This window comes from Haemaphysalis longicornis, unplaced genomic scaffold, assembly GCF_048455015.1.
Source record: "Haemaphysalis longicornis isolate Haplotype H1 unplaced genomic scaffold, Haemaphysalis longicornis Haplotype H1 scaffold_1, whole genome shotgun sequence".
NCBI classification, from domain to species: Eukaryota; Metazoa; Arthropoda; class Arachnida; order Ixodida; family Ixodidae; genus Haemaphysalis; species Haemaphysalis longicornis.
In genome coordinates, this window is record NW_027526203.1 from 264,077,984 (window position 1) to 264,098,573 (window position 20,590).

The 20,590-nt window shown below is 45.0% G+C and overlaps 2 protein-coding genes across 4 annotated transcripts in view; one reads left to right on the forward strand and one right to left on the reverse strand.

The window, feature by feature from the left end:
* The window catches only part of LOC144145281 (isovaleryl-CoA dehydrogenase, mitochondrial), a 57,076-nt gene extending 53,859 nt beyond the window's left edge, over positions 1 to 3,217 (forward strand). The window contains exon 12 of the mRNA XM_077676835.1: positions 682 to 3,217. Within this exon, the coding sequence (XP_077532961.1) occupies positions 682 to 815 (134 nt within the window). The 3' untranslated portion in view covers positions 816 to 3,217. The remainder of the gene's footprint in view (positions 1 to 681) is intronic.
* The window catches only part of LOC144145262 (uncharacterized), a 72,007-nt gene continuing 54,553 nt past the window's right edge, over positions 3,137 to 20,590 (reverse strand). For 2 of the 3 annotated variants that reach the window (XM_077676816.1, XM_077676808.1), the window contains exons 4-7: positions 17,874 to 18,023; positions 16,016 to 16,248; positions 9,157 to 9,216; positions 3,137 to 5,133 (exon numbers count right to left, since the gene is read on the reverse strand). In XM_077676816.1, the coding sequence (XP_077532942.1) occupies positions 4,791 to 5,133; positions 9,157 to 9,216; positions 16,016 to 16,248; positions 17,874 to 18,023 (786 nt within the window). In that variant the 3' untranslated portion in view covers positions 3,137 to 4,790. The remainder of the gene's footprint in view (positions 5,134 to 9,156; positions 9,217 to 16,015; positions 16,249 to 17,873; positions 18,024 to 20,590) is intronic. The other variant, XM_077676825.1, reaches the window with a different exon arrangement.

Here is a 20,590-nt window from a genome sequence, read left to right on the forward strand (position 1 = left end):
AGCAACTTCCCAAACATTTACAGTCCTTTCATTTCATTGCCGTCTGATGGGATCATACAGAATGTGATAAATTCAGCTTCATAGCATTCCGCTCCTGTGTTGGAATTTAGAATTGCAAAAGGCCACATGCACGTGATCATCTTTGTTATAAATAATCTTTCCGTGTTTCAAACTACTATACAATTTTTTTAAATCACATTATGACGATGTAAAGAAATATTCCGATCAGCCTTTTGAGGGATTGGAGCAAAAGCCACATGAGGAGGTCATGCGTATTGGAACCAGCCGTGAGTGCAGGCCCTCTTAGCCAGGCCGGGCCTGCTTCAATTAAGACAGCCAATTAGCAGGCCTGGGCCAGGCCAGGCCTCCAGAATTGGCCCTTTGAGTGCCCTAGTGGGGTGCCTACGTCTAAATCGCATCCAATTGGCTGGTCCTTCAATCAGCAGAAGGCCAAGGCTGACCAGCAACGATTCCTTCTGATCTGAAACCCCGGAATAACTGTTTCATGGACATTTTAAAGAAAATTTGCTGTAGGATCATGTGCATGTTGGCACACTGTGTGCCACTGGTACTTGGCTATCTCGGTCCATCTGCTTCATTTCATTCTCAGTCGGTCTGCTTCTTTTGGTGTCGGCTTGAGTGGAGAACCAATTATCTTGTTCCTTTTGGACCTGCCAACAGGGGGCAATGGCTACATCAACGATTACCCAACTGGCCGGCTGCTGCGAGATGCCAAGCTCTACGAAATTGGGGCTGGGACGAGTGAAATCCGCCGTCTCATCATTGGCCGCACCCTAAACCAAGAGTACAAGTAAGCTCCGACCCCAGGCACTCCTCACCTGAACAGCCGTGGCATATCCCAGTGGACTGCTGGAGAGTTGGTGCAGTGAGCGCAGTTGTGGTCTTCCCTCGGCTCTCCTGCGAGGCAGGCCAAGCAAACAGCGGAGCTGAGCTGCATTTCGTGAGCCCTTTTTTGCATTTGTTGCCCGGTTTCCTTGCTGAAGCTGCCCCTTCTTCCCTTTTCTTTTGTTTTTGCGGGGTATGCACGGGATTTACCAAGTTTTAATTTAGAATTGAGTGTTCAGCTGCCAATTTCATTTTTGCTTGACACTCAGTTCGACAGTATTGATTTATTTACAGCACTATTAGCTGCGAGATTAAGTTAAGGTTTTGTCATCGTCTCTTGCTTGAATAATTGTCTCCTGCACTGGTTATCTTCATTGCTCTGTGTTATGTGAACACTGATTTGCTTTTTTACACATTGGAGGTATGAAACAACTATTGTTTCGTTGTTTTTCTCCACCCTTGTGCTTGTACTGTGCTGCTGTTCAGTGCACATCATTTTTTTACGTTACACCCTGAGTAGTTAAGGGTACCTGTTTGTATAGCACCCGCAACCGGTCATCTTTCCCATTCTCTGGCTGACCGTTAAATATGTTTAAAAATTTATTGCACTTTCAAGAGGCCAGTAAGACACGAGCGTTTTATTAATGCTGCGTATGTCATTGTGCAATTTGTCTACTTTTGTTGTTTTGTGGGCACTTGTGTTTTAAAGTGCACAGGAGCGCGGGACAATTCTCTGGAGCCTCGTTTAGCAAAACGGCCATAATGTGGTGTCGTGGCGCTTGTGAATAGGATATTGGCATAATGTTGTCATATCCTGCCCCATTCTTGTAGATTTTGAGGTCCCATCTTCGTGAGTGCTCCTTAGAACTTTTGTGACTATTTGGACGCGGATGAGTGGTCACACGACATTAAAACGAAATTGTGCTTCACAAACTTGCAAGATAGGCCTTGTGATACAAGGAAGGTGTGAAAAATGCATTGAGATTCAATGTACTGATAATAGTCTGTCAGTTGCTAAAAGTCAGTGAGGTGAGCTCAGCTCGAGACATTGTTACTCTGCAGGTTCAGGTGTAAGTGATAAGGCACCCCGGTATGGACTACCATGAGTTTTGTTGCAGCTTGGTGGCTCTAGTTTTGTTGTGGCCATTTATGGATATTTTTCTGTGTGTATTTTTTACCAGTGGTATATTGTAGCTTTTATTTTTCCAAAATTATTCAAACGTACCTATAAAAGCTACTTTTTCTAATAGATTCCACTTGATATATATGTATAGCACACACGATCACAAAGTCACAGTGCACAGTGAAATACAATTTTTTCTGATGTTGTGGCCAGGGTCTGGCCTTTCTCAAAGGCGTGCATATATATATTTATCTTTTTTTATAAGTTTAGATGTACCGTGTTGGCCTAGGCGGTTTTGTTGTGCAAGGCATACTAGAGTGTAAACGGTATCTTGGCCACTGTTTTACTGAGTTGACAGTTGACAGTGCCAGCCAACACGAGCGTGCCTGCAGGATTTTGCCGGGGGGGTCGCAACAAAATTTTAGGACTTCAGAGATCGAACAAGCAAATAACTGCAAACCCACATGCTATTAAGGAGGGGAGAAACTTGCTGTTTGTGTTGAATTTTAAAAATATGCAAATAAAGCCTTCTAAAAAGGGGCAAGTTCCTCCCCCTCTGCTAATCTCTGCAGACGCCCATCTTACTCGTGTTGTGTTCATCATCTTGCCACCAATGGGTTTTTCTTCTTTTTTGTTCGCTTTTTTTTTCCATTGTTGTACTTGCGGTTATACTATTGTGCAGCGTACGTCCTTCCAAGTGCTGCTGTTTTATGTATCGGTAGCTGTAACAGGTGGCCTGTGCTTGAACACTGTAGTGCTTTACAATGTGCCTGTGCTGTCTTTGGGAATGAACGAAAGGGTGTTTGATGCAAGTGAATTGTTGCATGGAAGAGAGCAAGTACAAACACGCCCTGTGCCATTGCAAGCTCTGAGAGGGTGCACCGAAGCATTTACCTTAGGGCCACCAACAGATAAGGGCTGTCACAGCTGAGAATGAACAGTACTGGGCTCTCCGCCCAATGGCGACACATTGGCGACTACGGGTAGTGTGCAGCCAACCATTACAAGTGCTCACACATTCCACCATACGCACCGGTTTTGCACATTTGGCACCCGTGACTACTACTTGCTGCTGCTGGAGGTGTGGAGCAGATGCTGCTTGCAGTTTTCCCTTGTGTGGTGCCCATGGCTGTGTACTTTTCTAGAGCAACATAAAGTAGGGACACCTTTTCTGTGTACGTTTATAGGAGATTTATTTCAATAAGTTACTGTACAGTGACAAATAAACCGGCATACAGCTGAACAGTCCATTCTTGTGTGTACTTTTTAGCTACTACTTGATTTCTCACCTAATAAATAGTAAATACTTATTTTTTATTCCAGTAAAAGCTGCATTGCATGTCAAGCAACAGCAGCATTGATATCACATTTTTTTTCTCTCAACAAGACATTGTGTATATATGCATCAAAATGCACTGCAGGGTTTGCGCTTATACAATGCTAAAGAGCTTCCTTCTTCAAAATTTTTTTTTTTACCTGCTCAACTCTGAACTCTTATGAATTATTTGTGGTTTTCTTAGCCCTCAATATGAATTGGATTGGCCAGTGAAAGCAATAAATGACTGCGCTTGCGGAAAGAACTGCAAGCAGAATAAAAACCATAAATACACTCAACAAAATGAAGACTGCAGTAGCGCGCCTTCATGCAAACACACTTTTCAGTGCATAGGGCTCACAGAAAGAAACATCTCGGCAAAAAAAAAAAAAAAAAAAAGTGAAAAAGCATCTCCTTGTGTACTACCCAACTATCAGACACCCAGCGCAACACAAAAGCACTGTACTCTTATATGGCACTCGTCCTAAAGCAGCTAAGCGCTAATACACCCACAGTTGCCAGCAAGCATGATTGTCTAGGAGCATGATACAAATGAGCATCGAAATTTGGCAAATTCAAGGCTGTCCTTTGTGTTTCATCTCAATTTCCACTTCGAGTCATGCTATTACTGTTCTGCACAGGATCTTAAACACAGACTGGATATTCAGGAGCTGTGGCATGCCGTATTTTAATAGAAGAGAGTGCCAGTGAAAAGCTTGCTTCATTCAGTTAAACATGGTCTACAAGAAAAAGAAAAACGGAGACGAAAAATTCGAGTTACAACCATTGTGTATGAGCAAAAACAATCCATAGAGGCATTAGACTCTGGACTACTATTGCAAGCTGAATGGTAAAAATTGAAATTGTACACGATGTAATGGCCCGTTTTGTGGAGTTTTCAAGGAGAAAGGGGAGAAAGTACTGTCAGAAACATTCATGTTTGTCATATGCCTGCCATTTGGCCACAGTAGGTGTTTGTCCTGGCGTGATTCAATGGACTTCCACGCATAAATCTGTTTCTGCACTTTGGTCATTGATGATTTAATTACGTGTCAAATACATAAATGCCTGCAGCTCACAGATAGCTATGGTGTTTAGCATCTTCAATTACTATGTGACATGAAGTGCCCAGCATGATGCATTATAAGCACTGGAGCTGAGCTCCTTACCAGTCGAAGAGACCCATGTGACATTTGCATAAATTGCTTTTCTCTGCCAAGGTGATTTCAGGTCTGACATGTAGTGAAATTGCGTAGGTACACATCACAAGCCTGTGCTCCTAAATTAAGCCTTGCAGTATTCATCCAGGTGTACAGCATTAAAGGCACTTTCCATCAGTAGCACGAAACTCCTGCAGACAAGCTAATCCTTGTGAACAATCGCTCTGCTCCACGTGACTTGTGTCAGCATCTGAAAGGATCCTGCACACCGTTGCCCATGCTTTCAAAAGAACGGCTGCAGAGTTGATGCCACAAACATGAGTTCGTGTGCAGGGCGCGGAGTCCTCTAGAGCAGTTTTGGTGTCATCACGGTGGACATGATAGTCTTGAAGCTGTTGGACTGCTGGATGCGTCCCTTGGGTGCACCGAAGGCGTTGATGGCGTTGTAGTCGGGCTGGACAGCATACAGCTGGTTCTGGACGGGCCGGTGTTCTTGGAGGTCGCTCTTGCGGATGTCGCGCCACTCCTCGCCGTGGATCATCTGGTAGGTGGGCGACAGCGTGATGTCGGCCGCGCTGGACAGCTTGGTGCCGGGCCGGGCCATGCCGACGCCGCTGCCCGCGCTGCCCACGCTCCGCGGCGAGTGCTGCTGCTGCTGCTGCTGCTGCTGGGGGCTGGGGGTCCCCGATCTAGTGGTGTTTGTGGCCCAGGAAGGACAGGTCGATAAAAATACTTCACGATTGGTTAGTTGCTCAGGACGCCCAGCGGCGCAGCACGCATGCCAGGCAGGTGCACGAGGCTGAGGGCATTTGCAGTCACGCAGGTTCTCAGCTCTGCTTGCCAGTGGGGCTAGAGAAGACAACGTATGCCGAGAGGCAGCAGTGCGTGTGCATAATTCACATGGTCCTGTTGCTTTTTGAGGCAACTGTAGTCACATTGTCAATCTATTTCCTCGAAAACAGTAACAGATGAACCTTGCAAAAAATTAATTTTCACTTTGGGAGACGATCACCTCCTCACCTGCAATTCTGAAAACAAATAGAGTGCTGCCAGGTAGCTGTTGACCAAAATGTCGTTACCATTGCTTAAAACAGCATAATCTTTGTCCCCCAAATCTATTTGCATGATGCATGAATGCTGTTTTTTTTCTTCTCAACAACTTGTGCAACACTGAAACTTCGTTGCTGCCGGATGGGACTGCTGCTGTGAAACTCTACTGCTCTCCACCAGCGCATTGGCTTAGTGGAGTTGTGACTGTGCTTCTCTCTGGCGCACGAAATATGCTGGAATGAAATCCTAATAGCTTGCCAAATCTCAAATGCAAACTCATTGCTCTTCGTTGATTATAATTTAGCCGCCTGATGTCTCTTGTGACTTCGGCATCATTGAGGGCGGAGGGAGACTGGGGGAAATTTCATTATCACTTTTGGCATTTTATAGTATGCTGGACTCATTACCTAACTTCTGTTGTTGTGGTTTCACTCTCAAAAACAGCAAACAGCAACAGGGCAACAGCCAAGCTGCTCCTTTCTATTCTTTAATTAACCATTTTAGGTGTGAATTCGTGCCATGTGACGCACCACAATTGCTCACAACAGGCCCAGCTCACCAGGTTGCACAGACACTGCTGCCTGTACCAGTAAATGCACTAAAAGTCTTTTAGTGCCTTTAATCACCAGAATAACTCAATGAATATGCTTATTGTGGGAACATGGAGCATGCGCACGAGAAGTGGCACGCCAGTGGGCTTCTTGCGCATGCTCATTGTGCCCGCTGCGCAACCTGCGTTTCTGCAAATGCTGAGCAAGGTTTTCACAACAAGTGCTCATTCTCTCTACCTAGAATTCGGTACAAGGCTTACAGTCTGATGGTCATCAAGATGAGAAAGAATTAAAGCCAGCTATCTCATGGGCAGCACGCTTGTCGGGTTTGCCCGAGAGTTTCTTCGCACTGTTTCGTGCCAGTACTTACTATTGTTTGTAGCTATAGCACCACGGAAGGAAAACAACAATTTAAAACTGTGCTAATTTTGCAGAGGTAACAAGATGAGAAGAAAAATTAACTTGAACACTGTACAGGCCCTCTGATTCTATTGAGTGGTATATAAAGCAGTTTTCCTTGATGACCATCACATCCAACCATGTACCGACAGCTACACAAGTCAGCGTGCCGCTGCACTTGGTGACAACGTGTCTTGAGCCGTACAAAAGCTGCTCGATAACTGCACGTTCTTGATAAGTATTTGTAGCACAGATTTAGTGCAAATTTTTATAGATGCAAGCCCGGCTTATTTGCCTTCTGATGTTCTTTGTGTGGGCGTGTCTAAATGGGAGCACAATTCCTGCTTGCGTTCGTCACCGAGTGCAGCTTTATGTGCAACATGACAGGCTCGTACACTTTGCTATGGCATAGCAGCGACTAACATTGATGCCATCAAGCTTGACTAGCATGCAGCATGTCCAATGAATTGCGTGCTGTATGATGTCGCAGGTCATACGCAGCTGCCCGTTGCGTATAGCTGCACAAGGGTGGCTTGCCCCCCTAGCTGGATTTCCACTGCTCAAACTTGTGAAGGTGGCTGAAGAGTGCAGTAAAGGTTGGCATGGTGTGACTTCCTTGGAATTGAAAGTGGTGCCATGCTTTGAGTGAAATTTCAGCAGCCCGCCACTGTAACGTTAACATGTCTGCACACTCTACCCTGGTGTTCACATGTATAATTCCAGCAAAACACATTTGTTTTTTACTGAAGCACAGTTTGAAACAACAACACCTCATTCGTAGAGATCTGCCTCACGTAACCAAGTCCATTCTTTCCTTTTAAAGATTACACATAATGACTTAGTTGACAGTATGTGTGTGCTGTACACCAAACATTGAATCATACAACTCAGTCTTAACATGTTGAAACCAGTTGGCATTTAGGATTTCTATGTCACAATGTCATAGCAGTACTGTTATATTCCTCAGATTCTGATTGTCTGCGCGTAATTAGAGGAACTCCCTCAGACGGGCATCCCACTTGCCTGCCTGCACTTGAAAAAGTTTGAACTGATTCCAGATTTAATTCATACGGCAGCCCAAAGGCCAATCGTCTACTGTGCTCTTGATTGCAAATTCGATTCCGGGTTTCCAAAGCAGTATCTGTGGTGGGGAAGTTCACCAACACGAGATTTGGGTACATATTAATTGACGCCATATATACAAAAGTGATCTGGAGCCCTTCATTGCTTAGCAGTCGCTCACACAAACTCACTTTAGAATTTGAAAATGGGCACATCATTGACATGTTGAGAATTATGCAGCAAGTTTGAAAGTGTCAATCAAACTAGCCTGTTTTGTCTGTCAATCAAATAAAACTTAGGATCAACATGGTTAGGCAACACCTGGGCTATGAAGTGTGCTATTAACTTTGCCTACCTTGCCTGAATTTTTTAACCAATACTAAATATCTTTACATGGGCATATTTGTAATTTGCTATGCCAGAAATGTCACTGCATCTGGCAACCTGAAATGCGTAAAACTGAGAGTCTTGAGGCTAGAAAATAAAAAAAAGAATTCCTATCGATAAATTCATAAAACCGGTATTTTAGCCCACCACTTATGTAGAGGTACTGTGGAAACCACCGTTTTTCTCGCATCTTTCTAGTTTTGAGGAATTATGGTTTCAAGTAATGGTCAAGCCGTGGATGTATGTGTTGCAGGAATATAATGTGAGGGGTTAAACAAATGTCTGCAAATTACTTCATAAAAAATGACCTGTTAAAACTGCTTGAGCATTTCTATGTATGTAGTCCAAAGAAAAAAAAAACACTGCTTCCTTAATTTGCGCTGACGTAAAAATGTCTTAAAAATCAACGTGCCAAAGCTAAAAGAAAAGCTGAGGAAAACTCTTTGTTAGAATAAACCTGTAAATGCTCGTTCTATATTTGCGAAGGATAAGCTTATAAAAGTGCTAATCCCAAAAAGATTTTTACATTTCATTTTAATATAAATGTATGATAACACAATTAATGTTTGGAGTTTAGCACGCATAAGAAAACCCAGCATGTAATGCATGCCGGTATGCAGAAGTTCATAACTATCTGGATCAATACAGGTTTTATTGGTGCCACTTCTGGTCCTTTGATTGAACTGTCGCTCAATTACAGACAGGTCTTTGTATTGTAATGCACAAAATTCAGCTGCAGGTGCAAACCGAGTTTGGGATCCACACCACTGAGGTGTCATACTGTTGCTTCTAGCAGCAAAATTGTATGCTACGGAAACATTGATTGTGCCACTGAGTCGCTTGTTCATGGGGCTGGCTCACACACTCCCAAATAATGTGCTTTAAAATCTTGCATAACTGTGCATCAATCTGAATGGGGTGGCTGTATTGTGCATTAGAGCGCAGTGCAAGGGCATCTTATCGACTAAACCGCATTAGTTTCTCCACAGTGCGAGAGAGAAAAATGCACATCCACGTGCTTTCTTGGATGCCCGTAGCTGTACCAGGGGCTAGTTCGTTGGATGGGAGGTGCAACAAGCATTAATTCACAGCAGCTGTGTATTGCGAAATCGTTTTGTGGCTTAGAAAGGTGTTGTTCACGAACAGGCAGACATGACGCTTATGTTCGTCAATAGACATGCCAAGACTTGCACAAAGGTATGCGCATTAAGTGCAAGCATGATGAATGAATGCAGGCAAGCCTGTCTTGGAGCAAGTACAGACCTGATCATTGTGCTTGCAGTTAATATCGCTTCCTTCAGAAGACTGGCAAGGCTAGTTTGCCTGTTGGTCAGAAATGAGCAAACCTTAGACAACGCACACCTCGAAACTGACAAGCACCAGCACAAAAATATGTGGCTGTATTCGTGCGTTATGTGGCAACAGTGTATGCCCTACAAGCAAGAGCCCTCGGTGCTGCCGTGCGAGGCAAGGTGTCTAATAGGAGAAGCCCTTGTGAGTCATGCCAAAAACATCTGCGCCTGCTGGCAATAGCATTAGGTGTGGTAACATTTATGCTAAGCACCTTTCCTGAAATATATGTCATATTATGTGTCATATATGTAATATATGTATATGTCATATATGTTCTTGGTGCCATAGGTAGCTTAAGGGGGTTCAAGGCTGGTCGAACACTCTCGACATCCCGGGGGTTAAAAAGAAGGTCCCCTTCACCCTGAGTAGTTCGGATGGCGCTGGCTACCACCCCCAAGCGCAGGAAACAAATACCTTAACATAAATACCGAGAAAGTGGAGGGGAGGACAGCCCCGCCGGTAGTGTAGTGGTCATCTCACCAGACGCGTATTCTGGAGGTCATGGGTTTGGATCCCAGCTGATGGGCATTTTCTGTCTTTCAAAAAATATGCATCTGTTTCAATGGTAATAAATGACCTACCACATTTCCGCCTTTGCTTCCCTTGGTATTCTTGGCTGCCAACCCTTATTTCTGTCTATATATATATATATATATATATATATATATATATATATATATATATATACAGTTGAACCTCGTTATAATGAAGTAGCATAGGGATGGCAAATTACTTCATTATAACTGATATTCCTTATAACAGTAGAGGCAAAAATTGGCTATAGCGACTGGACAATCTGGCTCGCGCAAAAATGCTTGATACAAAAATGCAATTTTTATGGCTTCGAACGTACTATAAGCATAGTAGCCCTTACCTTTCTTCTTGTTGCATTTCAAGCTCAAAGAACCTGAACATGAGTACGTGAAATTACAACAGAACAAAGTTCACTTGACAAAACAGGCTTGCGTCCTTATTTATTTGATGTAGAATGTGATCTTCATCTGGTGGCTGCTCACAGCACTGAGCAGGATGAAGTTTTCCACAGTGTCTACGAACTGAAGGGCCTGTATACTTCTGCAGTTTTGGACTATGGGGGGGGTTATTTCAAGTAGCTTCTCAGCCTCCTGGTCGAATGTTTCTTCGTTATATCCGGTATCGCGGGTGGCTCTCACGGTTTCAGTTTCGTTATAAAAGAATAACTGTCACTGAAATAAAGCGTGACCAACCAAAGTTGGGATTTAGTTTGCTATAGCCGATGATTCGCTATATCAGTGTTCGTTATAACGAGGTTAAACTGTATATGCATGTATATATTTGTTCATTAAACGCACTATGATTGCAGTGCTCGTGGTTTATTATTGGCAATCACATTCAAAGAGAACTGATTACAAACAAGATCATGCATCCCTCCGTCTAACGACAATGACGGTTGAATGCAAAGCTTACTTGTGATGGATTCCTTGGCTGGCCGATCCCACAATGCAAGTTTGTGCTACTTTGGAGGTATGCACTACTGTTCTAGAATAACCACAGCAACTCTCGGGTATGCACTCAGTAGGCCTAATGTTTGGGTTTGGGGTCTACGTCGTGATTCGGTACCTGATGGCTGGCGTGCAATGAGAACTTTTTCGAGTGGGTGCCGGTTCTAGGTGTAAAACGTCAAAATTTGACAGTAGGCCTAACGTCCTGCGGCTAACAGCGTAACGTTCGGCGGCTAACAGCTTAACGTCCTGCGGCTAACAGCCTTGCGGCACGCAGAGCAACGTCATTGTCATTGTACATCGAGCTGTGGGTAACGGCTGTCAACATTCATGTCGGAGCATGACGTTAGGCCTATATACGTAGCGCTGTCGAACGCCTGCGTCATTGCCTCCCTCTGTCGCACATCAACCTTTAGCGGAGGGGCCTAACAGAGCTGTCGCCAAGCATTGCAGGGAAGCGTTTTAACTTTTCTACACTTCACCCATGATAATCATCATCATCAGTGGAAGTTGGCTTTCCTGCAGTGCATTTTTGCATAGGAACCTCACCAGTGGGAGGCTGAAAGCTTCGCTTTAATAAGACTATTTATAAATTAATATAACTGGAAACATTTTCTTTTGCCAAAAGCTAACACTTCGATTCATGTTGGCAAGAGCAAGACGTGTTGGCTGTATACGATACAGTACCACACTCTTGATGCCCCAGCAGGTGAGCTTTAGGCTTTGAAAACACGCTACACAACTGCATCAAACTTTATATTCATTCCAGAAATTCGCCACGGGCAAAAAATAAGAAACATGAATGATCAAGCACCCTTACTGCACCGGCAGTAAAATGAGCAACCTGAGCAAAAGCCTCTCCTAGCATTGTATTTTGCATGAGTTAAATGAAAGACAATGACATGCATTGCATACGACTTTTGGTGGGCTTTACAATGTCGCATGATGACGAATCTGCTGCAGAACAGGAAGTATACTCAGCGTAAGTTGGCGTTGTATAACAAACTTTTTCAGTTATAACAATTTATGTAATCATGTTCATGAACTTTTATTATTTTTAACCAAAAAGTTAGAACCCTACTTATAGTGCAATGTCCTGGTAACATTTAATCGATGGTGAATGAAACACGAGCAGTGCAGCATTCGGGAAATGAATAAGATAAGCTGTGTGTCAATAAAAAATTTTGCTTCGAAAGAACTGTCTGAGACTTGCTGCCTCACATACTGCGGCCACCGCCGTTCCGAACCTATTGCCACAGTTCCCATTTTGAAAAGTGAGTCCTTGTAATCATTCATCCAGCATGAGAGCCAACTGTTTACCAAAGTTCGTTTTTTGAAAGGTTACGTTAACATTTTAGAGTAAAACACGCGTGGAGTTCTGAAACTTTTGGTTTTTGTTATATCTACGACAACAAAGCAGAGACAATTGTCACATAATTTTTTGATCGTAAGGGCGGCATATAATTTGTCACCATTTTGTTTGGAAAGTGAGCCGGCTGCTGCACGGGAAACTGGTTTCACCCAAGGTGACGGCCAATATGAAAGAATTTTGTGAACTGTTCCCTTAACAAACTGCACCCTGTTTAAACTTTGAATCGAAGTTAACTCACTCAAGGCAAAATGACTATGTAACTTGTATAACATGCTGCTATCTATATCTGTTGTGTACCGATTTTTTCTTTAAATTTGCTTTTATGGTGTGTGTGGTGTGATTCATTTGGTCATTAGCGTTATCACATAGGTGGTATACACGCACCTGTGGGAGGTGCCAATGCCGTGTAGCTGTGGTGTCGTCCAGAGGAGACAACCAAATAACCTCCTTCACTCTCGAATTCTGTACATGTCACGAGGCAAAGCCGACCTTTTACATTGCCGCCATTATTGTGCTATTGGTTCCTACTTCTCCAATGTCAACTGCAACGAAGATTTGATGTTGATAATTAAGAACAGCAATGATTAACTTCTCCTCTCCTCCAACTCAGGCGAGTAAATATGGGCATATTGGTTGTGCCTCAACGCAGCTTTGCGTATCGGTCCTTGGCCTGCGTGACCGTTTTTTATCCCCCGGTCAAACGGTGTGTGCGGAACTGGTTTCTTCATTGCACAAGCCGCTGTCGTCAAGCATAGTGCGCTATGACGGCACGCTTGCGTAGCTGCACTGGCATTGCATTGTAGTAGCAGGCTGTGGAAACACTGCGGGATACAAACACGCAAAACGCAGGCAAATACACCTATGCACGGGAAACAGACATTCTCTACAGCACACTTTTACTTTGGAGCACATGCCGAATGAAGCTAACTGAAATGACATTTTAAGGCTCGGCTTGCATTTCTACAAACAGCTAGCTTTAGTTCCAGCATATGCACAGCGTTACAGTTCGCCGCATACAGTTTTTACATTAAATTTAAAGTTAATTTTGGCGATGCATTTCCTCTTGTCCTTCCCGAAATTCGTGACTGGTTTTTTTTTACTTGGGGTTGCGATTACTTCAACGAACAAATTTTATTGGCACATCGCACCCAATGAAATAATAAAAGAAGACACTTTGCGTAAGCTTTGATCTTAAGGGCACATTATAGTTGTTAGCCCTTGGCTAAAAGTACTCTCAAAATGAATTTTAACAGCAATCAGATAATAAGCAACAAGTTTTGCAAGAACGTTAGTCACGACAAAATAATTTTACGGATGGCCATTGCACCTTACTGGTACATGCGACTATATAAGCTTGTGCAAAGATTGTGATAAAAGTCACCAGTCTATATAAACTGCTTCATAGTCCTTTCATCAATGCTTTCCTATCTTTAGTTTACTTTGCCTTAGTCCTGTGTATTTTTAAGTTATGTATATATATAGACTATCAGCTTCGTTGTGAAGCCCAACTATGGGCCAGTTTTGCTTTAGCTTTTTGAGTTTTATGTCTTCTTCTATTGTTTAATAGCTATTTCATTTTTATTTACTACTCATAAGTCCCTCAACAACACAAAGGCGTAGCACAAAAGTAAGAGCAAGGGCTGTTGGGTGGGTTGCAGCAGCAAACTGTGATTATGGATGAATAGTTGCAACATTTTATCTTAAGAAAGCTAGCTTTATATTTAAGTGTTTTTATAAAGTGTGTAAAGAAACAGTACATCTTTACCCTGCGTGTTACTCTCCCATCGCAAAATGCAAAGGAGGAGGCTGTCCTGTAGTGTAGCAGTTGTTGCAGTGTCTCAGGATGGTCACAAAATTTGACCATTTTTATTGTTATTGTTATTTTTCGAAATGAAGCGTCATTTCAGCAAGCTTCAATCGACTGGGAGCTCATTCATAGTTTGTATGGGGATACTGCATACTATATGTGCCCATACACGCCACTGCCAAACACGCACGCAAATGCAGCATACAAACAGCCAAGCATAATGCACAATTCTCCAAACAGGCTTGGGGTCATCACTCAGCATAGCGGGAGAATGCTTGCAGAAGAAATGCTTTCACTTTATTCATACTATACTTGTGCCTACGTGTGACTGCTACTTCGAGGTCATGAAGGCAAACGTATACGTAATATAGGGAAATTATGTACTACTGCAGCTGTTCATGACAAAAGTGCTAATAATTGACAATATTTTTTGCTCCAGCGCGAGCACCAAGTTTGCTACCTGAGGCGATTGGTGTGCAAATTTGTTGCGATTATATGCTAACTTATTAATCGGGATAAATAGGTGCTTGGTATCCCCGCCTCAAAAGAAATTGAGAGCACTCTATCACAAAAGAATTTCCAATAAGCGCAGGATTTTCCCCTGGAATTTAGTATTTTTATTACGTAAAATGCGTTCTCAACATTTATGCTTGCATCCTCAGGTGGTGAAAGGTCACCAAAAGCAAACTGACAGCATAATTGGCACATATGCTTACTCTTCAAGGGAATGGGGAAGTTGCAGTTCCTCCCAAAATAAGTACAGAGCAGCTTTGGCAGCACATATGCTAAAGTGAATGGAGGAATACTGACACGAAATTTCAAAGCTCAGATAACTATGTAAAAAGCTTCCTTTGTATATGGAGATACCCCCTCGGAAGCTTAAACGGTAACCGTTCAGTAGAACGTATTTTAAATCAATTCTAATCCTTGCGCGCACTAGAAAGCTCTTTCGCGCCATCGAGCAAGCTTATGACGTCATCTGCGCTTCGACCCAAACGGCCGACGTCAGGGCTCCCATGACGTATCGAGGCGGCCGCGGTGCTGTTGGCGGGCACTTTCCCGCTTTGTGCATCACGGTCACAGTTTTGGGGACTGGCGTCACGTGTGCGTTCTGGCGCGCGCGCGCGCTCCCAGACCGGCATCGGTTTTGGTGCGACGAAAACAGTGACGTCAAATACGCCTTCCCATCATGGCGGCTGCCTCGATGTCCGCTTCACCGAAACCGAAACTGGCACGAATAAACGGAGCTGGAAGTAATTATTTATGCTGCGTTCAACAATATAATGTGCCGTTCTATGATTAGTGGGCTCGTGGGCACCTATACCTGGGAAAAAAAAACTTTACACAAAAATTTCGTGTCAGTACCGCTTTAACTGCGTGATTTACGTAAACTGCATAAACACACGTGAGAATCATTACTCATCGTTTATTTCTTCAAGTTTTAATAATATACAATTTAGTTATTATAGTTTCCGTCTTTGAAAAAAAGTCTGTGCACCGGTATTATTGAAAAATATATTTTGTATGTTGCATGCACGCCGATGTTTGATATCATTAGACCGAATGGTTGTATTAATAGAAAAATTTTGTGAATGTTTAATTCCCTCACCGTTGTGCAAAATGTTAAAGGTCAAGCCGGTTAATTCTTAGTATTGCAGTCCAGACGTTTCGCTTACGACGGTTACAATCAACTGAGCTAGACCGGCTGCAGTGACTGTCATTTAGACAGGCAAGCGCGAGGACAATGACCACGGCTACCAACGTGCTCACCTTTCCAAACTGACTGGGCGCAAGACTAGCCAAGTCCCCATATGTGTTAGCCTAAGCCTTCGCTCTTGTGTCCCGTTACCAGCTTCTCTTTGCACTATAGTCGCATCTTTTAAACTGCTCGTTCCCCATTTCCACACAGCACGTGTCTGATGCCTACCTGTGGGTGTGACAGTTATCGTTTTGCCGCACAGCGATCCCCCGATCACTAGCTAGCACAGCTGTTACCTACCCTGCCCCTGCGATGCAGTTTGCGGCTTCGCAAAGTCTTTGGTTTTCGAGGCTGGGCGCTTTACGTTTTCAAAGTGCGGCACGCGTTGGGCTGGCCACGCGAATACTTACGGCTGGAGGTTGCCTTGACCAAGCTTGACTCCTGCCTGGGCGGCCAGAGTGTCGGCCACGTTCTGATTGGAGTAGAGGTGGATGGGCGAGTTGTACGCGTTGTGCACGATCCTCGGCCCATCGGCGCCCGGCGTGCTGCGACCACCGCTGCCAGCAACCGCCACCGACGCTGGCAGGCCGAAGCACGGCGAGTTGCTGCCGGATGCCACCTGGTTCACTGTCTCCTGCACCTTCTGCGCACGGCACGGCCGCGTGAGGACGCATTATGTCTGACTGCACGTACGGCATGCATTGACCACGGCTAGACCACGTGCTAGAAAAAAGAAAAAAAATTTCGCTTCTGTGCTTCTCACAGAGCAGAAAAAGGATGATATATGTTGCATCGTATTATTCTGTATGTAAGGGAATGCACCAATACGCTTTCTTTTAAGGACTGAACTAGTATTACAGCACTAATGTGTGTTGCGTCACAGCTCGCCTGCGTATTGGCGATGTTTGCTGATAAGAGTGCCGCGATCAGTACTTTTAGCTGCTTTCCTTGTCGCTACTTTCCCTCGTATTCGCCCCATTTTCTTCTGAACTATGATCGTGACGCGTTGTGCTGATTAAATCGTGTCTTCCCGTCACCCCCCCTTCCTCACTCAATTCCGCTCACCGGCTCCTCTGCCTTCCACGCCAGTTATCCGGGGTTACGACGGAAAGAATAAATAGACACGGCTCGTAGTTAACGAGCCCTACACCACGTACGGCACCCGTTATGTTTACATGCTCAGACGCGCTCATACGCAACGCTGTGCATTGACATGTTTAATGACATAACGCGAACTGGTTATTATGTGGTGCGGTCGGGTTAATTTTGAACGCTGGGTGACCTTCACACGCTTCCCAGGCTTATCGCTCGCGTTGTGGAACTGCCGGTGTCTCGTCCACTTCCTTAACAATGCAGCTTTATTCCAAACCAATCTCCAACATTGGTGTCGGCGATTGCCTAATCGCCGTTGCTCCTGTAATTACGTGCATATGTGCCAATCATCAATATGACAGAGCAGAAAACATTGCTGCGAGGAAGTGCGCAGCGCCCTGTTACAAGACCTCACGTCTGAACACAATTAATTATCTTTACGTTACCAATTCCAGCTCTAAACTGTGGTTACCCGACCTTGCTTTTAATATGCACACAATATGTTGGAGCATTTGGTTTTAGAAATGAAGCGGAAATACTTGGAAGTGGTTGTGCGCCTCAAAGCTGCCCGTGAGTTGGTCGTTACACAACACTACGCAGACCACGCGAAATGGTGCGCCGGGCGAAAAACCGAATCTAACGTTCGCCTTTAAAGGGTGCTCCACAGCAAGCACACCCGTGCTGCGGGGAAGGTGGATTGCGTCAAAACGGAGCGAGTTACTGACGGAAAAGGAGGTGTGGTTCGATTCGTCATGAACTTCATCACCACACACGTACCGAAAATAAAATAAACTAAACTAAGACGCATAATTATCACAGTAAAAAATAATTATTTTCATTCTTGCTGCGCTTGTTAAAACCACCGAGGCGAGGGCATGCAGGTATCTCTTTTGTCGCACGTTTCACCCGTAAGTTATTGCGACCATGTTACTGCTTTGTGAAGCTTAGTGACCTGCCGGTTAATGGCGAGGAACTTCGTGATAGCTTGCTATCGTTGTCCCTTCGTGAGTGAGAGAAGGGCATCGCGATTGCGCTTATGTGAGTATCCGGACAATGAGCAACTGCTTGGGGCTAAGGTTAGGGGAAGCCGAGAAAAGCACCAGGGTTTGTCTGTCTTTGTCTTGGAGGGGGCGGGGCAGCGCGGAACCAGAGCCAGAAATCACTGCCCCAACGCACCTTGGCGATGGCGTCGGGGTTGTTGAGGCCGTCCACGGGCATCTTCATGGTGGTGAAGTAGGGCTCCTTGACGTGCCTCAGGTACGACCCAATGGTCACGTCACGCCGCGGCTTGGCGGTCGGCGTGATCAGGGGCGTAGTCCGGTAGGTCTGTTGGAACGGCCAGGGGAAAATGCCAACGAAAGGGCATAACGACAAAACTGCGGCGAAAATGCTGGCTACTCGGTAAAGAGTGTCGAAAATAATAGGGAAAGACGAGAAAATTCAGAGAACGAAAAAAAAAAAAAAAAGGGCGTGGCACCGTCTATTCCTACAGCTCCTCCTACAACTGGGAGAATTTTAGGTGCTGGTTCCTTGCTCTGTTAGAAAATTATATTTTCGCAACTGGTGAACACAGGCAGCTACCGCTGGTATTCGAACAAGACTGAGCGGCGAATTCGAGGGGGGACAGTAAACTTTTATTGTCACCGTGCAGCAAAGTGTACGTGGCTGAATAACAGGTGAGTAACAGCCGGTTTTGCCGTTCGAGTTTAAGTGGGGACTTAATTCTAGCCCGGATTGAGACAGGGCAAAAACGAACCATCAAGAGCCGAGTCAAGCCCAGCGCCACACAGGCCGCGACCAAAGCTCAGTGAAGCGAGAGAATGCAGCGGCCACTGCGAAACGCTACCGTTTACCTGGAAATCTATGCAAGCATCCGCGATCCATGCGTCGCAGCCTAAATTTACTCGTGATGGGCTGCTTCGAAATGCGCGCGCTGCCACCCTCCGCCTTTTCTATAGCTTCATGTCCAGAGGACGCGCTTTTAATACGTTTAACTGGCGGGTGGTTGGCTGTCCGATGACTGAGCGCATTCGCAGCCGTCACCAAATGCCATCCATCCGGCGTTCTGACCGCGCATTCGCACTAAGCCACTGCAGCGGCTTGTTGCCTTTTGGTGTGATTGTATGCATGTATGCACATACGTACAGTCATGGAAAAATGAAATGCGACGACGAAAATATCAACCAGAAGACGCAAAATTGAAGACTACCGCTCGTGGAGGTCAAACAATGGCGCGCTATTGGTATATTTGGAAAGCCACGTTTTCCAACTTTGTTACTCTAATAAAGCCACGTGTCAGTTTGACCTGCACGGAAAGAAATCGCGCTATTTGTGTGTTCTGCTTCATATTTTCGTAATCGCGTTTCATTTTGTCCATGACTGTACGTACGTGCGTATATACATGCGTATCGCATGTGCACAAGCATATCCTACAAACATGATGCATCGTTTTTTTAGACACAGGGGGCTGCATGTGAACAGTAGCTGTTATATATCGTAAATAACTGTGGTAAATCGCCAGTATTTTAAATGTGCGTAATTAAGTAACTAAAGAACACTAATTCGCTAATTTTTATCGCATGTTAAGGGTATACGCGCGTCAATGAGAATGTATAAATTACTTCCTAACGGTCGATTCAGTCGTTTACAACACTCTACCTGCTGAGAATCTGTTTCTACAGCGCCGCAAGCGTAGAAGTCACACTACAAAAAAAAAAAAAAAAAAAAGGCACGAACAACGGGCTCAGGCGCGTTTACGCCCTGTTTTCGTTAGATTCCGCGGCTATATTTTTCATCGTTTCTAAGCCTCCTTCCAACCTTTCAGTCATTCTTATCGGGACTTCAAGATTTATAGAACTACAGCACGTCAGGGTCTTCTTTCTGCAGATAGAAAAAAAAAAACATTTTTCTTATCAGTTTGCAGGAGCTTTACGTCCACAAGCCTTCACAGGTTACGCTTCAAGGACATGCGATCACGCGAACGAATTCTCCAAGCGGCAAAAGAATGAGAGCAAAGCTTGTCCTACTATTATGCGTAGCGATCTATCTTATCATAGCGATCTACCTTTTGTGCCTCATGCGTAGCGATCTATCTTGATCGTCCATATATAACTCGCTCGCAGCACGCAATCACCACTGCCTTCGTAGCCTTCCTTAAAGGCTTTCTCTATTGAGAGCTGCATTCTTGCATTTTGGCTCATCTCCGTGAGGACTGCGTCAAGCGTTGAACCGTTCCTACCTCCTCCTTCTCTCTCTCCCCCCGTTAAAGATCCCCAGGTGGTCAAAATTAATCCGGAGCCCTCCACTACGGCGCGCCTCATCGCCTGTGTTGCGTCGGCGCGTTAAACCCTGCAATCAAATAAAAAAAAATCAAATCAAAATCTCTCTCTCCCCTGCTTCCAGGCCCCACCTGCTGATTTTAACCCGGAGTTCGCTCACAAACGGTGCTCACTCACTCTCTCGGCTAGTCGTCAGTTTAAACCTCCCTTTTCGCCCATCTTCTCAGAACCGCTCTCGTTCACGCACTCCTTTCGTCGTCTGGGGAGCATCTCGGTAAACAGCGCTCGCTGCCAGACAGGCAGCGGCGGCGGCGGCGGCGGCGGCGCGCTCTGGTTACGTTTTGTTGGATGCCTATCTGGCAAGAGGAGTTAGCGACTCGCAGCTGGACCGCACGTGCGCATGCGCCATCTCCACACGGGGGCCCACAGAGTAAACGCGCGGCACTGTCGACCACGGTCCGGTCCCGCGAGGCGCCGCAAAAGCCTTAAAAAACAGGCCCGGCCGCTCGGGTCTTTCAGCTGGCGTCAATCCAGTCCTTGACTGAGCTATCGCCTCCTGCAGACGCGCAAGAGCGGGATCCCTCTCTAACTTTAGCCCTGGCACAGGCTGTTTGT